Genomic DNA, 21,670 nt, shown 5'->3' on the forward strand with positions numbered 1-21,670 from the left:
ATAGGTGCAAAAACTGAGTCCTTGATGCATTAAAAACAACCAGATTATTTTTACCCCAGTCAGAGATACCAGCCAAGTCAGACATTAGATGTGCCATAGCCTCATCCCTTGTTTGTTGAAGTAACTGCTGAGATGGACGTTCTGGGAATCGAATGGAAAAATGAAGGGTGGAGTCATCAGCGTATGATTGGATAGGATTAGATGTACAGCTTCGAAGGTCACTGATGAATAAAAGGAAGAGAGTTGGTGATAGGACAGAGCCCTGAGGAACACCACTGTTAACAGATCTAGGAGAAGAACGATGGCCGTCTACAACAGCGGCTATAGAACGACCAGAAAGGAAGCTAGCGATGAAGGCACAGATAGAAGGATAGAAACCGTAAAAGATCAGTTTGGAAATTAAAGATTTATGCCAGACTCGATCGAAAGCCTTTGAGATGTCAAGTGCAATGGCAAAGCTTTCGCCAAAGTCCCGAAAAGAAGGATGACCAGGAGTCTTAAAGGTAGGTGAGAAGATCACCTGTGGAGCGTCCCTGACGGAACCCATACTGACGATCAGAAAGAAGGCTGTGATAGGAAAGATGCTTTCAAATTTTTCTATTAAGAATAGACTCGAAAACTTTTGAGATACAGGATGTTAAAGCTATTGAACGATAGTTAGAGGGTTGGGAATGGTCACCGTTCCTTGGGACTGGCTGAATGAGAGCAAACTTCCAGCAAGAAGGAAAGGTACAAGTTGATAGACAAAGGCGAAAGTGTTTGCCTAGGCAGGGTGCAAGCACAGAAGTACAGTTCTTGAGAACAACAGGAGGGACTCCATCAGGCCAATATGCCTAACTAGTACTGAGGCCACCAATGGCAGAAAATACATCAGCTGAAGAAATTTTAATGTTAGCCACGAGCAAGTCAGAGGGGAGGAAGTGATGGAGGAACAGCACCGGAATCGTCTAAGGTGGAATTGGAGGAGAAAGTCTGAGTGAAGAGATCTGCTTTATCAGTAGAAGAAATAGCTACAGAACCATCAGAGTAGAAAAGAGGAGGCAAGGATGATGAGGCAAAGTTATTAGAAAGGTTTTTGGCAAGATGCCAGAAGGAGCGGGAAGAATTCGAGTCAGAGAGTTGAGAGCATTTTGTACGGATGAAATTATTTTTAGCAGAGCGAAGAACAGACTTAGCACGATTCCAGGCAGAAATGAATAACAGATGTGATTCAGGGGTGAGTTGGCTCCGGTAAGTTTTATAGGCCCTCTCCTTGTTGCGGACAGCATTAGAACAAGTGTGATTAAACCAAGGCTTTCTTGCATTAGTCAGAGGATATGAGAAAGGAAAGTATGCTTCTATGTCCTAGAGAATAACCTCCATAATGCGTGAGGCACACCCAGATGGCTCCCGGTCATGGAAGCAATAATTATTCCAGGGAAAATCAAAGAAGTACTGCCTGAGGGCCTCCCAATCTGCAGCTCCAAAGTGACACAGACGACTTTTCTTTGGAGGGTCCGTAGGCCGTACCGGAGTGATAGGACAGGTTAAGGTGATAAGGTTATGATCGGAGGAGCCCAACAGAGAGAAAGGATTAACAATGTAAGCAGAAGGATTAGTTGTAAGGAAGAGGTCAAGTATGTTGGAGCTCTCTCCAAGGTGGTCAGGGATATGGGTAAGGTGCTGTACAAGCTGCTCTAGGTCATTTAGAATAGAAAAGGTGTAGGCTTGTTCACCAGGTGGATCAGTGAAAGGAGAGGAGAGCCAAAGGTGATGGTGAACATTGAAATCTCCAAGAATGGAGATTTCAGAGAAAGGAGAAATGGATAGAATGTGTTCCATCACAGATGTAAAATAGCCAAAGAATTTTTGATAGTCAGTAGAATTAGGAGATAAGTAAATCGCACAGATATATTTAGTCGGAGAATGACAGGAAAGCCAGAGCCAGAGTGTAGAGAATTCAGAAGAATCGAGTTCAGGAACATGAGAGCAAAATAAGTTGTTGCGTATATACAGTATACACAACAACCACCTTTGGCTTTGAAATGAGTGTAGAGAAAGTAGGAGGACACAGAAAAGGGTCTGCTGTCAGTTGCCTCAGACAGCTTAGTCTCAGTTAGAAAAAGGTGAGGTTTAGAGAAGGAGAGGTGGTGCCCAACAGTGCTAAAGTTAGAGGAAAGGCCACGAATGTTGCAGAAGTGAAGAAGAAGAGAGTCAGACAGTGGTTCCAGGCATCTTGAGACGTCACCGAGAGAGGGGCAGAAGGTGGGGGCATTTATGGTCCCCCCTCCCCCTAGGGACTCCGAGGCTACGTTATTCGACGCCATTTTTTAAATTTTGAAAAGGGTGTGTGGTGTGTACTGTGCATGTAGTTTGGTGTTGATAGTTCGAGAAACTTGTATTGGAGAGTATGCTGGCCTATTCTCTGTGTTACTGAGACACTAAAAAAGTTCAGCAATGGGGGATGGTCGGGACCTAGTCCCGAGGGCTGATGAAACGGGAGCTCCAGCTCTCCCTGTCATCAGCTTTCTATCCACCTTGGGAGTACTGCCCTGCTCAACTGGTGCTACAGTCTACTCCAACAGGCAACATCATCCTATAAAGTGGAAACATATCTATTTATCTATCTATTTATCTATCTATATACTGTATATAGGATGATGATGCCTGCAGAGCTTTAAGCTCTTCAACCAGTAAAGCAACGCCCACTTTGAGAACCACTGATCTAAATGAACTCTTAAGACTCCTACCTACATGTATGTACTTCCTAAGATGAATAAAAGCTATTAATGATAGCCAGATAAAAATGGCACTTCGTCACTGGAGTTATCTGAACAGCGGGCTAGGAACATATTTACATTGACATGCTTAAATATACCAAGTAAATTAGTGTGATTATTACACACACACACACACACACACACACACACACACACACACACACACACACACACACACACACACACACACACACACACACATACACAAGATATGTTTCACTCAAAATGTATTGAGGCTAAACACAAATTATTTTTAATTTCACGGTGTTAACCTTATAATTTTTTCATTAATTGTAGCTGATTTGGAGGCCCCCTCAGAAAGCTTGGGGGGGAGCGCAGCGCCCTTCGCTGCCCCCCAAAGACTCCCCTGTGTGGGATCCCATCCTCCTCTGCATTAGTTGCCTGCATATGATTTGTACTCCTTTATTGCTGGGCGGATTTTGCGTTGTTGGCAAGACTGCTGGGATGCGGTGGTGGCTAACAAGATGCGTGCAATTTGTGGCAAGGTGGGCTCCTTCACTTACCGAGACTTGTCTACCGAGTGGGAGACGGGGTTATGTCAATTGTGAATTCAACACGCATTCTCTAATGGATTTTTAATGGAAGAAACCCCTTCCCCCCACTTTTTTTTTTCTGATTGTTTGGTCCCCCTGACTGTTCTGCTCTTGTTTGTGGAGTGCCCCAGTCTTCAGGATTTACGCCGTCAGTACTCTCTGAGTACCAGGCTGGTGATGGTTTGTACCGTCTTTCGTTGAGGCATGGGGAGGTTCCCTGTTGTATGGGAGGCGAAACCCTCAACTTTGGGGAAGTAGCTGGAATGTTTCATAGGATTTATTATTCTGTGTTTTTTACGGTCCTTAGTGATTATTGCTTCATTTTTAATTTTTTTAGTGATTTTAGTGTCTTCTTAGTGTTTGTTTTTTTTTGTGTTGTAGAGTCTTGTTGCTATTATTCATTGCTGTTGTCTTTTAGTTAGATGTCCAGTGGCATATGACCCTGGCAGGTGCACCGTCAATTTTTCGTTTCGTTTATAACATTCAATAAATCAGTCATTGCCCACCAACAGCAGTTATATTCACAACTACGACAGGAAACTGTCGGAACTTACGTTCTTTTAATTATCACGTGATCTGTCGGTGAATAAGCATCATCATCAGATTCCCTAAGTGAAGTGATGTGAGTTCCCTGTTTTTATAATTAATGATAACTCATGCAAAGAAACAATCGCTGCACTATGAGTACATGCAAAAACTCTTTGGTACTAATTTAAGCTCATTGACGTAATTTGTACACCTCCGGACAGAAATTCGTGATACACTATAATCTGCCACCAGAGTTCAGGTTAATCACACGTCTACCCCCCCCAAACTCCCACTCCTTACCCCCACCAAAACACTGACCTGTTTGGGGGATGAATCGGGGATATGAAGCTTCGCTCACTCTCACGTCTTGCCGCATGTAATGTTACTTTCATTTATATTAGTGTTAGGTGTATTATCAAGTGCATAGATCCATCTTTAGTTCCATGAGAAGTGATTATATCGAAGGTTTAGCAGATTTCAATACAATGACCTTAATGTATACAGTCTGGTTTCCAAAGCGTTATTCAACGTGTTCTAAGCGATAGACTAAAATCCAAGTAATAGTTAAAAGTTCTATGGCCAGATAAGTCCCTTTCTTGCCTTGTCATGAGGACAGCCACATATACACCCACCTACTTATCCACCTACCCACTCAACCCATCCAACACAACCCACCGACCTCACCCCTGCCACCCACCCAGCCCATCAATCCCTGCTATCTACCCTGCTAACCCACGAATGCCACACACAAAGTTCACCCAACAATGCCACTCAACTCATTTATTCATTCACTTCACCCTGAACCCATCCAGTCACCCAACCCAACCACCCACTTAGATCATCCCGACCACGCAATAGTCTCAGCCACCCTGGCGACCAACGGTGCCCACTCACACTGGCGACTCACTTTGCCCACACATCCCGACAACCTATCTTGCCCACCGACCGCTGCCACTCACCCTCACCACTCACAAATTCCACCCACCCTGGTCACCCAACAATGCCATCCATCTCATCCATCCACACAACCCTCCCACCTCTCCCTGAACACTTCCCACCCACCTCACCCTGCCCATCCACCCATCCTGTCCACGCACTCCTCCCACCGGCCCACCTGCCCATCCACCCTTCTTACCCAACCCCATTCACTCTGCCACCCCATTCACCCATTTGAACCCGACTTATCCATCAAACTCATCTTAACCAAACCTACCCTTGGGCTATTGTCTCGGCCAGTGGTGGGGGTCATGGTGGTTCGGCACCACTCCAGTGTGCGGACCTCTGCAGAGGGGCCCTCTGTGGAGGCAGGACCGCCGCTGGGCTGCGGCTGTTGGTTCCGGACGTGCCGTGGCTCAGCGGCGGGACTCTCGGTCATTGGCCGGTGACCCTTCGTTGTGCGGGAAACCTTTGTTCTCTGGTGCAGCATCACTATCCCTTCCAGGGCGCACACTGGAGTTTGACCTCCCACTAGGGTCGTTGGCGGGCCTCTAGTCTCGGGGTTCACCCGTAATCTCCTTCCTTTTTCGACCGTCATGATGAGCCTTTTCTGTTTCATATACCATTATAGATTTGGATATTAGTTCCCCCTCCCCCGGTTCTGCCACCAACCTGACCCAGGTAACGACTGCGGCTTCTCTTTGAGACGTCCCACCAACTACCTCCACTTTTTCATCTCTTTTCTCCTCCTCCTCCTCACCTCCTTCCTTTTCTGCTCCTCCGATTTCTGCCCAGTCCTCCTCTGCTAGCTCCTCCTCTATCATTACTCTAGAACCTTTATCTTCCTCTTACCTCATCTACCTTTTCCACTCGTATCTCTCATCCTCGTCCATCTCTGCTCCCATTTCCTAAGCAAACAGAACAAGACAAATTCCAAGCTTTGTTTGGCCCCCAGACCTGGACCAAGTTTTTGACATTCCCTCAACTGCCCCTCTAGCAGGCGATGACCTGCTTTTTCAGTGTTGCCTACTGAAGCAGGTGGGTAAAGATGTCCAGTTTATGTCTCGTCCAGATGGCTCTCGTATTGTAACAGTTCAGTCCGAAGAACAGGTGACTGCCATGACCAGTTTACTTAGTCCTGCCGGTACACCGATTATTGTAACAAAAAATGTTCCCCTCAGTTCTTGTATAGGAACGGTCTTGGTTCCCAGTTATGTTGGTCTTGGTGACCGTCAGTGACCAGAGTGTTCTCCTCTTATCCAGGAGATTTTAGAACTCCAGGGTCATAAAGTTGTTACGGTACAGTGTTACTCGCTTCCTCCTACACATCACCGCCGCTATTCTATAAATATTGCAAAAATCCCTTTCGACAGCCGTACCTTACCTAACACTGTTATGTTTGGTGGTCTCAAGCTAAACGTTAAAGAATCTCCCCCAGTCCCTCGTCAATGCCGTGCTTGCTGGAAGTTTGGACACCTGAAATTTTGCAGATCCACTCCTATGTGCCGCCTTTGTTCATCTTCAGATCATAAGGATGATGAATGCCCCTCAGATCATCACTGCTGTCCTAATTGTAGAGGTGAGCATACCGCTACTGATCGTCGTTGCCCTTCGTACAAATTTGAATGTGAGGTTCTCCGAATCCAACTGTCCACTGGACTCCGCCAGGCTGAAGGTCACCGGGAAGCATGACATCAAGGCTATACAGATGCTACTGCCACAGTCTATCGTCTCTATTCTTCTGTTGCAACCTCAGATGTCTTTGTCACTTCTTCGTCCTCTCCCTCGTTTTCTTTACCGCCTTCTTGTTCTCTTTCTGCAGCCCAACCTTTGTCTGCTTCTCTCTCAACCACCTCTTGCCCTTCTTCGTCCACCCCTATTCCGTTATCGAATTCCTTTTCAGTTCTCTGTTCCTCTACTTCCACCTCTCTTTCGTCTACCCCACTTACGTCGTCATCTACTTCCGCGCCCGTGTCACATCCTTGCCGTTCTCGGCCACGCCCCTCCCACCCGTTTCGGTCAAGAAACGTAAAGCCCATCGTGGGTCGCGTCCTGTTCCCCAAAAGCGCTGCATGCCTCCTCTTTCCTCCAGATCTGACTTCCGTCCACTTAGTCATGCATCTTCGGGTGACAGTTCTCCCGAAACTATCCAGAAAGTTACATGGTTTCTTCAGGATACTTCGTCACCATCGTTTGTTCCAACCACTGCTGCAACCGTCCCCATTTCCACTTCTACAATTACCGTTTCTGCCGACTTTCACTCCCCTCCTCTCACTCTTCCTTCCACTCCCCTTCCCCCTGAGGCTGCAGCCTCTACATCCTCGACTTTGCTGCGGTATTCTGCCAAATGCTTCCCTAAAAGCAAAATACATACCGTCCACCCATCCTTCTCTTTTCTGTAGTGTTTCTGCAACTGTATCATAGTAGCTTAGTATTTTTGTAACACATGATTTTCCTTTTCTAAACCCGAATTGTCTTTCTGTTATCATATTGTATTATTGCAGTTGGTTTACCTAAATTTTTCTCAATGTTTTTCTAGTACCTTCCTTACAACACTGGTCAGAGATACTGGTCTATAGTTGAATGGATTCTGTTTATTTCCTTTCTTGCATAGGGGAACAATGTTTGTGTGTTTATGTATGTGTGTGTGTGTGTGTGTGTGTGTGTGTGTGTGTGTGTTTATGCATGTTTTGTTTGTGTCTTACTGAGTCAGTCTCTCTCTCTCTCTCTCTCTCTTTCTCTTTCTCTCTCTCTCTCTCTCTCTCTCTCTCTTTCTCTTTCTCTCTCTCTCTCTCTCTCTCTCTCTCTCTCTCTGTATGAGCCAGTGTGTGTGTGTGTGTGTGTGTGTTTCTGTCTGTCTATCTGTCTGTCTGTCTGTCTGTCTGTTTATGTGTTTCTCTCTCTCTCTCTCTCTCTCTCTCTCTCTCTCTCTCTCTCTCTTTCTCTGTGTATGTGTGTGTGTGTGTGTGTGTGTGTGTGTGTGTGTGTGTGTGTGTGTGTCACTAGGTTGGGTGGGATGAATTGATAAGGAGTAGTTGGTGGGTGTGGTAGTTCATTGCATCGCCAGGGTGGGTGGACTGTGATAATGGTGGGGGGAGGACAGTTGTTGGGTGTGGTGTGTGGAGTGGTTTTGGGTGGGTTGTAGGGGTATTTGGGTTAGTGAGTGGATGCATTTGGTGGGCTGGGTGGGTAGGTGGCTGGATATGTGGGTGGTCGGGGAGGGGTTGGTAAGCCTGGTTTGGATAAGATGAGTTTGATGGATAAGTCGAGTTCAAATGGGTGAATGGGGTGGCAGAGTGAATGGGGTTGGGTAAGAAGAGTGGATGGGCAGGTGGGCCGGTGGGAAGAGTGCGTGGACAGGATGAATGGATGGGCAGGGTGAGGTGGATGGGGAGTGTTCAGGGAGAGGTGGGAGGGTTGCGTGGATGGGTGAGATGAATGGCATTGCTGGGTGACCAGGGTGGGTGGAATTCGTGAGTGGAAAGGGTGGGTGGAAATTGTGAGTGGTAAGCGTGGGTGGTCGGGGTCGGTGGGCAATATAGGTTGTCGGGATGTGTGGGCAAAGTGAGTCGCCAGTGTGAGTGGGCACCGTTGGTCGCCAGGGTGGCTGAGACGATTGCGTGGTCGGGATGATCTAAGCTGGGTTGGGTGACTGGATGGGTTCAGGGTGATGTGAATGAATAAATGAGTTGTGGCATTGTTGGGTGAACTTTGTGTGTGGTATTCGTGGGTTAGCAGGGTGGATAGCAGGGATCGATGGGCTGGGTGGGTGGCAGGGGTGAGGTCGGTGGGTTGTGTTGGATGGGTTGATTGGGTAGGTGGATAAGTAGGTGGGTGCATATGTGGCTGTCCAGATGACAAGGCAAGAGAGGGATTTATTTGGCCATATAACTTTTAACTATTACTTTGATTTTAGCTATCGCTTAGAACACGTTGGATAACTATTTGGAAACCAGACTCTATACATTGTCATTGTACTGAAATCTGCTAAACTTTCGATATAATAACTTCTCATGGAACTGAAGATGGATCTATACACTTAATAATACACCTAATACTAAGATAAATGAAAGTAACATTACATGCGGCAAGACGCGAGAGTGAGCGAAGCTTCATATCTCCGATCCATCCGCGAAACATATCTGTGTTTTGGTGGGGGTAAGGAGGGGGAGTTAGAGGGGGTAGACGTGCGATTAACCTGACCTCTGGTGGCAGATTATCGTGTATCACGAATTTCTGTCCGGAGGTGAACATATTACAATCTTCATGCTTACCACATGATTTGTAGGCGGCTTAGAAGAATTTCCTTTCAATGAATTGGACAGTAAAATCACTCTTAAATTGGGGAAACTCGTCCTATTCTATATTTTGTGCTTTACTCACATAATGTGAAATAAACTTTGATATCACCACAATTTCCCCTGTTGACTGATCCTGATATAATAATCTCCAAGGAGGCCAAAACATTTGACATCTTGAAGATGACAAATGATGGTAACCTTGAAGAGAGTACCATGTTCTTGTCCTGATAGCTAATGCAGAAAACTAATGTATCTAGTTTGAGTTCCCAAGGTTGAAAACTGTACCACGCATTACACTAAGCAAGTAAAGAATTCCACAGACATACAAAGTGGTTGATTATAATGTTTCAGTGGGTGATGGAAAGATATAAAATGTTGTAACGTGTGAAAAAAAAAAAAAATAACCTGAGAAACTCTACTGCCTTGATCCTTCCTGGTGTTGGTGCAATGATGGTGGTGAGGTCAGACTCCTCCCGCTGCAGCTGTCCCACCATGCCTGTGAACTGACCGTCAGCCTTCTCCTCACCAAACAGTCTGTTCGGTTCAGCCCAGTACTCATACCTTGGGCAAAGAGATCAGTAGTGATTTTATTGCTGCTTTGTAGGCCAGACACTAAAAGATCAAGAGCATAACTAATCATCATCATGACTGAATCAATACCATTATTGGTATTTATTCTCGTATCAGTAATCAATATCCTACTACTGCAGTTTGCCATCTACCCCCAAAACACTGGAGGTTTCTCACTGGCAAGTAATACTATGTGGCGTTATCCATAGTTATATTAAAAAGTAGTCAAAGTTTAAGGCTTAAATTCAACTGGTTTATTAACCCGCAGTCCTCGTGAGGTTTAACGGTGACGAGTAAAATCGCGTTTGTTTGCCAAGGTATCATTTCACTGTCAGCACGTAAACATAATACACAGGTTAATTGAATCCATACTTTAGGAACTGAAATGCACTCTTTATCATATTCCTGGTATTGGCCGGACACTGCTCTTGGCAGAAGCTGGCCTAGGAATGCGATAGTCTCTAAGAGACTAAGTCACTCGTTGTACCCAGGAGAGAACTGGGCCAGACTAGTATCCCCAGGGTGGCTCTAGCATTCTTCCCTGTATCTAACTAGACGCTAGGCGATTGTAACAGATCAAGCAATCTAAAATCTGACTTTTTTTTTTTTTCTTTTTAAAGAGGGAACGACCTTCTGTGGCCATTTTGTCCGTTTTATGTATCATACGCCAGCCAGCCCGACGCATGTCTGGTTGGTGACCTATTGCGGCCATTTTATGCCTTTTTTATCATACGCCAGCCAGCCTGGTGCATATCTGCTGGGCCGAGTCCTAGCACAGCACAGCCATTGCATTCTATACTGTCTTAGTACTTGAAAGCACCCAGAGAGCACATACCTCCGCCAATGCCACTACCATTAAAAAGGATTCGGATCCGAATCCGTGGAGTTATCGTGAGGAATACATACTGTAGGTTCCGGATCCGCCCCCAAATTTAATCAGTTCTTTCTTGGCCCATGGCCCACCCTTCCACAAAATTTCATTGAAATTCGTTGAGAACTTTTGGAGATATTTTGTGCGGGATAAATAGAATTCTGATCCGGATCCGCCCCAAAGTTTTATTAATTCTTTCTTGCACTATGGCCCACCCTTCTACCAAATTTCATTGAAATTCATGGAGATCTTTGGGAGATATCGTCCGGACAGAGAAACAAACATAGATGTATGCATAACCTCCTCCAACTTCGTTGGCAGAGGTAATAAAAGTCTCTCAAGTGAACGCCAAGGTTTGAGCCTCATGATATATAAAACGCATAAACAAAATGTATAGTATATATGTATCAGAAATGCAGCTAAAAAGACAAATAAACACTAATAAATGCGATTCATAATTCAGCTCATAAACCTCTGGCACCGCACAGCAGAACACGTGCATCCATCTCTCTCTCTCTCTCTCTCTTGAACCGGGTTAGGAAACATTAGCTATTCCTCGCCCTCCTCTCGAATCCCCTAATGTCTCCTAATTAATGAAATACAAGAATATAAAACAAAAAATATATATTTAGTTTTGTCATGCTTTTGAAGGGTCTGGCAAACAGCAAATGCTGTTCTAGATAGAGAACCAATATCCCAGCCTGACGATGAAAGTACCTTAGCAACATGAGTCTTTAATTAATAACCATAAAATGACCTGACGCAAATGTAACTCACGTAAAATTTAGGGTTCTAGCAAAGGCAGTGAGCATCCTATAGTCTAGTGAGTCTTTGGGTGTGACCCGCCCCCCTTGTGGCTCGCCCTCTGTGGCAGAGAAGTCGATGTACGGGAAGTAGAGCAGGGTGACGACACGGAGGCGGTGGCCATTCAGAGAGGTCACTTGTTCTGAAAATGAGTACCCTACATTGCTACAGTGTATTATTAACAATAACATTACCATCTCCATCATCATCATCATTATTAACGGTAGCTATTAATGGTCTACTGATGAACAAAGACCTGCACCAGGATCACTACAGGTCCTTAGGTGGCAAGGGTCTCTGCCAAACACACTCAGTGAGTCCCGTGACTGTCAGGTTTTCCCTACAAACTTCTTTTTGTCATCTCTCCACTGCATGCATGTTTTCTTTGCTGTGTTTGCCATCTGGAAAAGTGTCATTTAATCTCTTACCCCATCTTCTACCTTTTCTTCTAGCTTCATATCCCGCCCACCGGACTTTTATCTGTCTATCTGCCAGTCCATTTATCTTTTATCTGTCTGTTTGCCTGTCTGTCTGTCAACCATCTCAATCCTCTTCCCCATTACTTTCTGAGACGGGAAGGTACCGGAACCACTATGAGGAAAATACAAAAGCTAAACAAAAGTATCAAACAGCACCCAGCGAGAAAGGTCAAGAATCCAATCATTTTTTTTTTTTTTTTTTTTATGCGAGGAAGAAGGAACCAAAGGCCATGAGCCCGCAGTAACAGTTCCCTCCAAGAGAAAAACAAAATACAATAGAGAGCCAAATTCAAGATCCGATCATTTTGAGATGCCTGGACACACTGCGTTTGAAAGACTGGAGATCATAGGCAGGAGGAAATACAGACAGAGGGAGACAGTTCCAGAGCTGACCTGTTGCATGAATGAAAGACTGGGAGTAACGGTTAACTCTTGCATTAGAGAGTTGAACAGAAAAGGGATGAGAGTTTGCTGCCAGACGGGTGCTACGCGCCCGTCGTAGAGGTGGAGGAATGCAAGCAGACAGTTCAGAGGAGCAGTGACCATTAAAGTAGCGATAGAAAAGAGATAAAGATGCAACAGTGCAGCGAAGAGACAGAGGTTGAAGGGAGTCAGTAAGAGGAGGAGAGTTAATGAGACGAAAAGCCTTTGACTCCACCCTATTGAGAAGAGCTGTATGTGGGGAGCCTCCCCACACATGAGAGTTGTACTCCACACAGGGGCGGATAAAACCCCTGTATAGAGTCAACAATTGTGCAGGGGTAAAGAAAGAGTGGAGTCGGCTTAGCACACCCAATCTCTTGGAAGCAGATTTTACAAGAGATGTAATATGATCTTTCCAAGATAAGTCCCGAGTAAATGAAACCCTAAGCATGTTCAAGGATGATGCAGGATTAATCTGAATATTATTAAACATTAGTGGGTATACCTGTGGAAGATTTTGTCGGGTTGATAGGTGTAAGAACTGAGTCTTAGAAGCATTAAAGACAACCATATTATTTTTACCCAGTCAGAGATATGAGCCAAGTCAGACATTAGGTGTGCCATATAGCCTCATCCTTGTTTCTTGAAGTAACTGTTGAGATGGGCGTTGCGGGAACCGAATGGAAAGGTGAAGGGTGGAGTCATCAGCGTATGAGTGGATAGGGTTAGATGTACAGCTTAGAAGATCATTGATGAATAAAAGGAAGAGAGTTGGTGATAGGACAGAGCCCTGAGGAACACCACTGTTGATAGATCTAGGAGAAGAACGATGGCCGTCTACGACAGCAGCTATAGAACGACCAGAAAGGAAGCTAGCGATGAAGGTACAGATAGAAGGATAGAAACCGTAGGAGGGCAGTTTGGAAATTAAAGATTTATGCCAGACTCGATCGAAAGCCTTTGAGATGTCAAGTGCAATGGCAAAGCTTTCGCCAAAGTCCCGAAAGGAAGATGACCAGGAGTCTGAAAGGTAGGTGAGAAGATCGCCAGTGGAGCGTCCCTGACGGAACCCATACTGACGATCGGAAAGAAGGTTGTGATAGGAAAGATGCCTTAAAATTTTTTTATTAAGAATTGACTCGAAAACTTTTGAAATACAGGACGTTAAAGCAATTGGACGATAGTTGGAGGGTTGGGAGTGGTCACCCTTCTTTGGGACTGGCTGAATGAGAGCAAACTTCCAGCAAGAAGGAAAGGTACAAGTTGACAGACAAAGGCGAAATAGTTTGCCTAGGCAGGGTGTAAGCACAGAAGCACAGTTTTTGAGAACAACAGGAGGGACCCCATCAGGCCCATATGCCTTGTTAGTACTGAGGCCAGTAATGGCAGAAAATACATCAACTGAAGAAATTTTAATGTCAGCCATGAGGAAGTCAGAGGGGGGAAGTGATGGAGGAACAGCACCGGAATCGTCTAAGGTGGAATTGGAGGAGAAAGTCTGTGCGAAGAGATCTGCTTTATCAGTAGAAGAAATAGCTACAGAACCATCAGAGTAGAAAAGAGGAGGGAAGGATGATGAGGTAAAGTTGTTAGAAAGATTTTTGGCAAGGTGCCAGAAGGAGCGGGAAGAATTCGAGTTGGAGAGTTGAGAGCATTTAGTATGGATGAAATTATTTTTAGTAGAGCGAAGAACAGACTTAGCACGATTCCAGGCAGAAATATAAAGATTATGTGATTCAGGGGTGGGTTGGCTCCGGTACCTTTTGTAGGCCTTCTCCTTGTTGCGGACAGCATTAGAACAAGCGTGATTAAACCAAGGCTTTCTTGCGTTAGTCAAAGGATATGAGAAAGGAATGTATGCTTCCATGCCCGAGAGAATAACCTCCGTAATGCGCAAGGCACACTCAGATGGCTCACGGCCATGGAAGCAATAATCATTCCAGGGAAAATTTGTCAACCAAGCCTTCCAAATTCTTGACGCCCATTCACAGACCAAACGATCCACATATCTTGGCATTTCTAATGCTTATGGGCAAAGTCTGTCAGTCTACTACACAGTAAAAGTGCTGTACTTGTCCACCCATGCAATATTCGTCGGTTCATTATTATTATTATTATTATTATTTTTATCTCGCCACATCCCTCCAATATTTCGATTATTACATTTCCAAACAAAAAAATGTTCTTGTGTGTGTGTGTGTGTGTGTGTGTGTGTGTGTGTGTGTGTGTGTGTGTGTGTGTGTGTGTTCTAATTGATGTTCTCGTTCTTCTTACCAAGGCCCGTTCCAACGGCTTATGAGTCTGGGTCAAGTGGTCTGAAAATTACTATGTACCTGGACACATCTCGTAACGATTATCTCATTTTTTAAATTCAGGCTTTTAAAGGCATTTTACAGACCAACAAATGTATTAAAAAAAAAAAAAAAGAACTGCACCACAAGGCGAGCGAGAAACAATCGGACGTCAAACAACCATCCCAGTCAGGCACGTAATCAATTCGTATTCACCTTCCATCATATTCTGGTACGAACCAAATTCTGTTCGAACATTCCCTATAGCTTGTTCTCTCGGGTTTATTTTCACGAGTTATAATACAAGGAAATACATGTTCTTAACCATAAGAATTTTTGACAAATCTTATGAGCTTCTCACAAATTTTGCTTCGTGTTTTTCTCTTCCTGCTAGATTTTGGTGTTTTCGTACATCATACAAACGCTCGATGCTAAGGCATCAAGACTATATATTTGGGGGAGATTGACCTAAAACTTGTAAAAAATGTACTGTATTTGGTCATAGTACCTCGAAACACCTGTCCCACATAGTTTGTATCAGAGCTGTGCGCAGGATTTTTGGAAGGGGGGTTGAAAAAAATCATTTCATAACATAGTTTATTCGCTATTTTTCATTCATCCATTAATTCATCATCTAATCCTGTGTTGCCCCGTTAGATATTAGGAACCCGGGGTTAGGCAAGTTGGTCCTGACATCTAGGAGGAAAGTGACCAGCCTCACTCATCCATGAGTGGCATTAAGCGATCAACAAACCCCAACCACCCATTGGATGTAAACCGGCACAGGTTCAATCCAATTGGAGGGCCTTAATTACCCACTAAACTAAGTAACGCATTCCGGTAAACTTAGGTACTGTGACTGACAAAAGTACTAAAAGGGTACAAACTCAGGGTATTATTTACTTACTGAACTCTACAGAACCTTGGAAGTGACAGCAAAGTGGTTATCAGCGGATAGAGCACCATTGAAGTTAGGACGATTCAGAGAGGGTGAGTGTTATATACATGGGAGGTGTTTCAGAATATCATAATTTTGACCTAACAACTAAATTGCTTTACATATAGCAATGGAAGATTAATATATCAGTAAAATTTTCATGTAATTTAGTGAGGCATTAATAGTTATCAAGGAATTAATAGCACAACAGATCATCGAAACATGTCATGAAAGGATTTTTTTTTTTTCACCTATAGTTATCAAGTGAAGGCTGGCAACTTTGGGGAGTTTGTGAACGCTCCTATTCTTTCTTTCTTATATTTTGTATAACTTTTAAAACTCTTTTTGTATTATTTTTCTATTTCGTAACATTCTTAACAGGATTTAATTTAATGAGTTGCGTTTTTGGTATTATTAATTTCATTCTAATTTTTCATTCTTTCCAAATGAAGGGTAACCCTCCCCCCCTCGTGTGCACGGCCCTGTGCTTTCATAGCTTCAAACTGTGAAAAATAAAAGGGGGGGGGGCGAAATTCTAAAGAAAAAAAAAAACAGTGTCACCAAGGGACCGGACTGGTACTATCGAACAACAAAACAACAGTACCAATAAAGGCAAATTTGTTCTACTGGATTACAGTGCTGTCGGAGTACGGGGTGAACTTGGCTCGAATGTAGCAGCAGTGGACAATAAAGGATATACTTTCTCAAGAAACTGGGATATAAAAAGATTGTGTTAGATGAAGAAGGAGTTAGAAAACAATGGGCTGTATATGGGATAAAATTCACGTATTACTTACCATGAAAAATCTGAGAGGGAAGACTGAGTAAAGGCATGTTGGCCTGAGTGACAAAGGTAACAGCTGGCATTCCGGTGTTGCTGTAAAGACACCGTTGGTAGACTTTCGCCCGCTGACCCACCTTTGCTGCACAAGTAGAGTTCGTAAGGTAGGTGTAGATTTAATATGGTATAAAGGAGCAAATGAATAAGGTTAGGTAACACCCTTAGACTCCTACATTTCCTCTCAGCTGCATTAGTTCGTCTAGTCAGCTGGATTAAAATATTATAGTTGTCCCAATAATTAGAGAGTTAATGGTTCAGTAAGTTTACATATGAGGAGTTTGAACGAATTAAACTAATTCTCTACAGTGATATCTGTTACAACTTATTACCTCAGCTTAATTTTAAGATGCAAAACGATGATGGTGATGATGATAATGATGATGATGATGATGATTCCTATTAACCCAGGACAATTAAATTCAGTTCGGATAGACTTTTCGAACTGTAGGTGATTTCATTTATGGCCACCATTAACCTTTGCACTATGAAAGATAACCCACCTGAAATAATGGTTACTGTTGATTATAAAGTACATATATATTCCCATAAAATTGTACGCCAAAATTTCATCTAAGATATTTGCCACAAATTAAAGAAGAAGAAGAAAAAAAAAAAGGTCGGTGGATATGGTATGATTATTGGCCGTGAAGCAAATGTGGCTCCGTCAGTGTTGCCACACGTACGATAATTATCGTATATGTACGATAATATTGCCTTTGGTACGTGTCCGATACCATTTTCTATTATCGTACGGTTTGTATAATAATTTTGGGTTGAAAGCTAGCATGGCAGTAAATTTTGTGGCACGCATAGCTAATTATGCACGGTTGTTGCACAATTTGACAGATGAGTGATCTTAAGGGTTAAGGTAATGGTGATCACTGAAAATACTTCTTTTATTGTCTTGGTGAGTTATCATCTGCAAGAGGAAGCACATTTCTAAGAGTTATCTGTTTAAGTTTTATGGACTGCATTCTGCTGCTAATCAGACTGATTTTCTAGAGTGACACAAAGGCTATTTCTTGTAACATTATTTTTGTAATAAAGGATATGATTATATTATTATAATTATATTATTATGCGATTTTCATGGTGTGCCCTAATTAGTCTGATACAAAATAAAGTGATAAATATACACCAAAGTATGTCAGTACCTTACAAAATTAATGTACTGATGAAGATTTATTGTAATGGGTAAGTTTTCAGTAAATACACCAAGGTATCGGCGAAAGTTTTAAAATACATCAGATTATTAAACACTATAAAAGTGAATTTAATAGTGTACGATAATTCCACCGAAAAAACGATAATTTTGAAGAGCCAGTACGATAATTCCCATCCAAAAGTGTGGCAACACTGATATTCTCCGAATCTCCGATTCTCCGTTGCTCTAGTCAGTACCTGCCTAGATTCTGAGGTGAGAATGTATGTGTTTACCCTCGTGGCTTCATTCACACTCCACCACTTTAGCTCCGTTATATGCCGCTGAACCGACTCCAAAATTATAAAGTAAGGAATATTTTATTTGCATATGATGTTAGCAATAGCATGCGTAATGTACACCTCGCTGTTTAAGTACAAACTGACAATTATAGTCTAATAATGACGAGCCCTTAGTTCATGAAACAAAGTTGGATGGCCATAGGGAGTAAGCGGAAGTATGGCACCATTGCTTGTTGTCACCGATGTTATACAAAATATGTAATGAAGGACTGAGGGCTCCAAAACTGCATTGTTAAGGGGTGAAAATTACAGAGGTTTCTCTTCCCTTAATCACAAATGGGAGCCATATTAAAAGCTAGGTGGCCAAAGCCTTGTTTCGTGGTTACTGTAGAGACTGTTGCGGTGAACGCTGCGAATATCGGGTGGAAAGTAAAGGGTGGAGTCATTAGCGCTAGATGCATAGCTCAGAGTACAACAGAAAAGTAGGAAAAAGAAAAAAGGTGAAAAGAAAGAACCATCAGAAAACCACTGCATGTAGATTTAAAACTATCTGTAAATGCAGAGAGGAAATCTGTGATGAAGCAACAGGAAGAGGAAGAAACACAATGGGAAGGCTATTTGGAGTGCATTGTACATACTACCGTAAATGTAGGTTGATGAATCTTACAATATGAACTTTGACCAAGCTATGATGTGGATGAGAAAAATGTTTATACTTGTTAAATTAAACTTTTGGGCACTAGATGCAAGCCGGTCATACTAACACCACGCAGGACAAACTGTATGTTCTATCACTGTAAAATAAGACTGTCAGACTTGTAAGGGGAAGTGAAGCGTTGTCCAGGTGACTGTGGCAAAATTTCACTGGAAACGAGTCCCAATCTGTCATGAAGATTTTTTTTTTCTTAATCGTTTTTGTTTTAAGACAAATACTATTTCCATTTTAACTAGATTCATTCTTTATTTAATTTCTCTGTGGTCTTATTGTCCAACTACTACATTCGAAAGGGCTGTATATTTGTAATTATGAATGCAGCGTATCATGACAGCAAGTCACTCCGGAAAAAAAAAAAAAAAGGCGATGCAGCTAACTTTCGGACGTGTGTGTGCAGAAATGGGATCCTTGTTGAGAGGGATGGAATATGTTGTGGTGCAGTGCGAGGTATATGACGTGGATGGTGTTCCGGAGGCTAGGGTGGAGCAGGACGGCCTCCACTCCTGCCTTCCCACCAACAACCACAACCCGCGTCTCAGGCAGCTTCCACAGACCAGAGTACTCCAAGTTGCTGGGCAATATTATCTTACATTACATACATTTCTTGGATCTTCTTATGGTTTTATATTTCACACTATGGGTGTTGAAAAAAAGGCATTAGTTCTGAAACAATAATATCACAAGTTACACTTTCTTCCAGTTTGTATCCCACGCGGTTCACGTAATAGTCTCAGAAAGTTCTGTCTGTCTCTAGCTTGAGCAGAATAATGGCACCCTGGAAGCTGGAAAATGACATAATTACCCGCCAATATTAATTTCAATCCCTTATTTTGGGGCGTCTTGTCATAAAACAGCAAGCTGTGCCTGTCAGTGTCATGGCATTCAAATATCAAGCATTTCAACCCACCAGTAATGGAGCTGTTTAATAAAGAATATACATGTGCATTCTGTCCCCATCATTATTTTTACCCAGCTGTTCTCAGAATGCTATAATGGTGTCAACGCTATTCAAGGTGTTAATGACAGTTTCTGGCTAAATATGTTTATTCATTTTTTCATTCATTTCCAGACGCCATGTATCCCAAACGGGGTGGCCAAGGGCTTAGAGTTAATTGTTTTACAGGGAGGGGCACTAATCCTCCACCAACCCCACTTGACACGTAGGGATGCCAACAGCATCTGGTGTTCCCAGGTGATCACCCATCCAAGTACTAACCAGACCCAAAGAAATATGTTTATAATTGTAATAAAATATTATGACTTTTTCCAGATGTTGGTCACATACCTCAGGACCATTTCAGTGGTATTGGTGTTGGTTGTGTCGTTTATGTGTATGATGAGTGCCCGGCAGGTAGTCCTGGTGTCACCCCACACCCCCTGGGGGAGACCCTGCTGCCACACTGACCCCGCCACTATCACAACTCCAACACTCACATGCCTACGGCAAATGAAGAATATCACTGTACGTTAGAATTTTCTTATACACCGTACCTTTTTGTACCCGCTTAAGTAGGATAATGGATATTTTATGATATAATCTTGTGAAAATACTGGTCTTGATAAAGACAGGAATTACAGAAATATAATCCTTGAATATCTGAGCAAAACTAAAACAATGATTATCATCCTACACCTCAGTTTTATATGTTTTTGCTCATCAAGCTTTGAGAGAAAATGGTATTTGTACTAACGCTTGTGCCTGGATTGTGATGTTATTTCACGGAGTGGTATTATACGAAAATATTCCCCAAAATATGATCAAGACTAAATATAGTATAATGCCCAATGCCTCAATTTTCTGTGGGGAAAAGAGCTGTATGGAAGCTGATGAGATAAGTGAACTAAAAAGAGACTGGCTGGTTGGATGAATTTTGTGCAGAGTGTATGACTAGAGATTGGCATCTCTTTTTAATTTGGCAGTCGTCGAATTGACTGTGTCGGATAGGTAGATGTGAAATTATGTGTGGAATAAGCTATACCTGTCTGGTGCAGCCAGGATTCCGAGATCTTAAAAAGTTATCTAATGGCTGTGTGTTCCATTCAATTGGCCAAACTTTCGTTAGTATCTCCTTCGATCATCTTTCTCTTTTCTGGCCTTCTGGACTTAGCCTTACCCCCATCTGGAAGGAACGGAGGTCTGGATGATAATGGTAACGATCGCTTCATCTTCACTGGAAATACTACTTCTGTATATTTTTGTGCTGGGTCTTGATATTAGTCTCTTGGCGTAATGGGAAAAATATGGATAAATGAGGCGATTAAATTACACTTCAGGGGAAACATTGAAGCAGAAGGAGAGTAGAAGAGTGATGAGCATCTGTCTGGAAAGTAATACTATATCCTCATGCCCATGAGGCCCAGTTGAGGCATTATTACGGTTTGCAAGAATTTACGCTACATTTATATCATTAATAATAGGACTCTGACTGGCAGGAATTGCGTAATTATACGTTCCTGTCGCCTTCAGAGTAATCTGTATGTAGGTTTTATGTGTCATAATAAAGGCCAGTGACTCACAAGCACACATAAACAGATAAAAGAAACGTGTTAGGTTGCCTCCAAATTTTTTTAAGCATATGATTCTTTTGTTTGTACCTATGCAGACAGAAAGTAACATGCTCACCTGGAAATAGCTGCAGTCAGTGGTGAGTGTGTTGTGGTGGTCAGGAGCACCAGGTGACAGCCGGTTAGGTGCTGCTGCACCACCTGACCCACCATCTTGCCCACCTCATCGATGCCCACATCCCCAGCCACCTCCTGTGCACCCACGGACACTGCCCTTATTATGAAAGGGACCAAGAATGGCAAGTAGTGTCCCAAGCCCATTGCATTACCTGAAAATTACGGACAAGTCCAGTAAAAATAATTAACACCTATCAAGGAGGTCTCCCTTAAGGTGAATAATGCCATTTGAATGTAACCAGAATATAATATAAAAGACATTCTATGATATAAGTGATTGGTCTGGATTCATTTTATTCCGTCTGTGTGAGACGTCTTTCCACAGTTGAATAAACCATCCATCAGTATTCTGGAAAAATTATAACTAACTTCCTCTGACTGTAGGGATTAAGTCCATCGTTTCAGCCCAAGCTTGTACGTTGAGTTTTAGCTACCATATTCTGTACAGAATCCTCTTTTTTTTTTTTTTTTTTTTTTTATGTGGCCGACTCTGAGCATAGGCTTCACAGCCTGTTCCCAAGGCCCAGTAGTCCTCC

At 43.0% G+C, this 21,670-nt stretch overlaps 1 protein-coding gene across 1 annotated transcript in view; it reads right to left on the reverse strand.

The window, feature by feature from the left end:
- The window catches only part of LOC145397237 (uncharacterized), a 78,479-nt gene extending 57,201 nt beyond the window's left edge, over positions 1 to 21,278 (reverse strand). The window contains exons 1-8 of the mRNA XM_080270432.1: positions 21,076 to 21,278; positions 19,738 to 19,890; positions 18,830 to 19,023; positions 16,251 to 16,376; positions 11,297 to 11,465; positions 9,484 to 9,639; positions 6,395 to 6,446; positions 5,055 to 5,387 (exon numbers count right to left, since the gene is read on the reverse strand). Coding sequence (XP_080126558.1) covers positions 5,055 to 5,387; positions 6,395 to 6,446; positions 9,484 to 9,639; positions 11,297 to 11,465; positions 16,251 to 16,376; positions 18,830 to 19,023; positions 19,738 to 19,890; positions 21,076 to 21,278 — 1,386 coding nt within the window. The remainder of the gene's footprint in view (positions 1 to 5,054; positions 5,388 to 6,394; positions 6,447 to 9,483; positions 9,640 to 11,296; positions 11,466 to 16,250; positions 16,377 to 18,829; positions 19,024 to 19,737; positions 19,891 to 21,075) is intronic.
- Positions 21,279 to 21,670: the final 392 nt, after the last annotated feature.

Source organism: Coenobita brevimanus, chromosome 40 (assembly GCF_032717465.1).
Source record: "Coenobita brevimanus isolate Jiangsu-jjx chromosome 40, ASM3271746v2, whole genome shotgun sequence".
Taxonomy (NCBI): domain Eukaryota; kingdom Metazoa; phylum Arthropoda; class Malacostraca; order Decapoda; family Coenobitidae; genus Coenobita; species Coenobita brevimanus.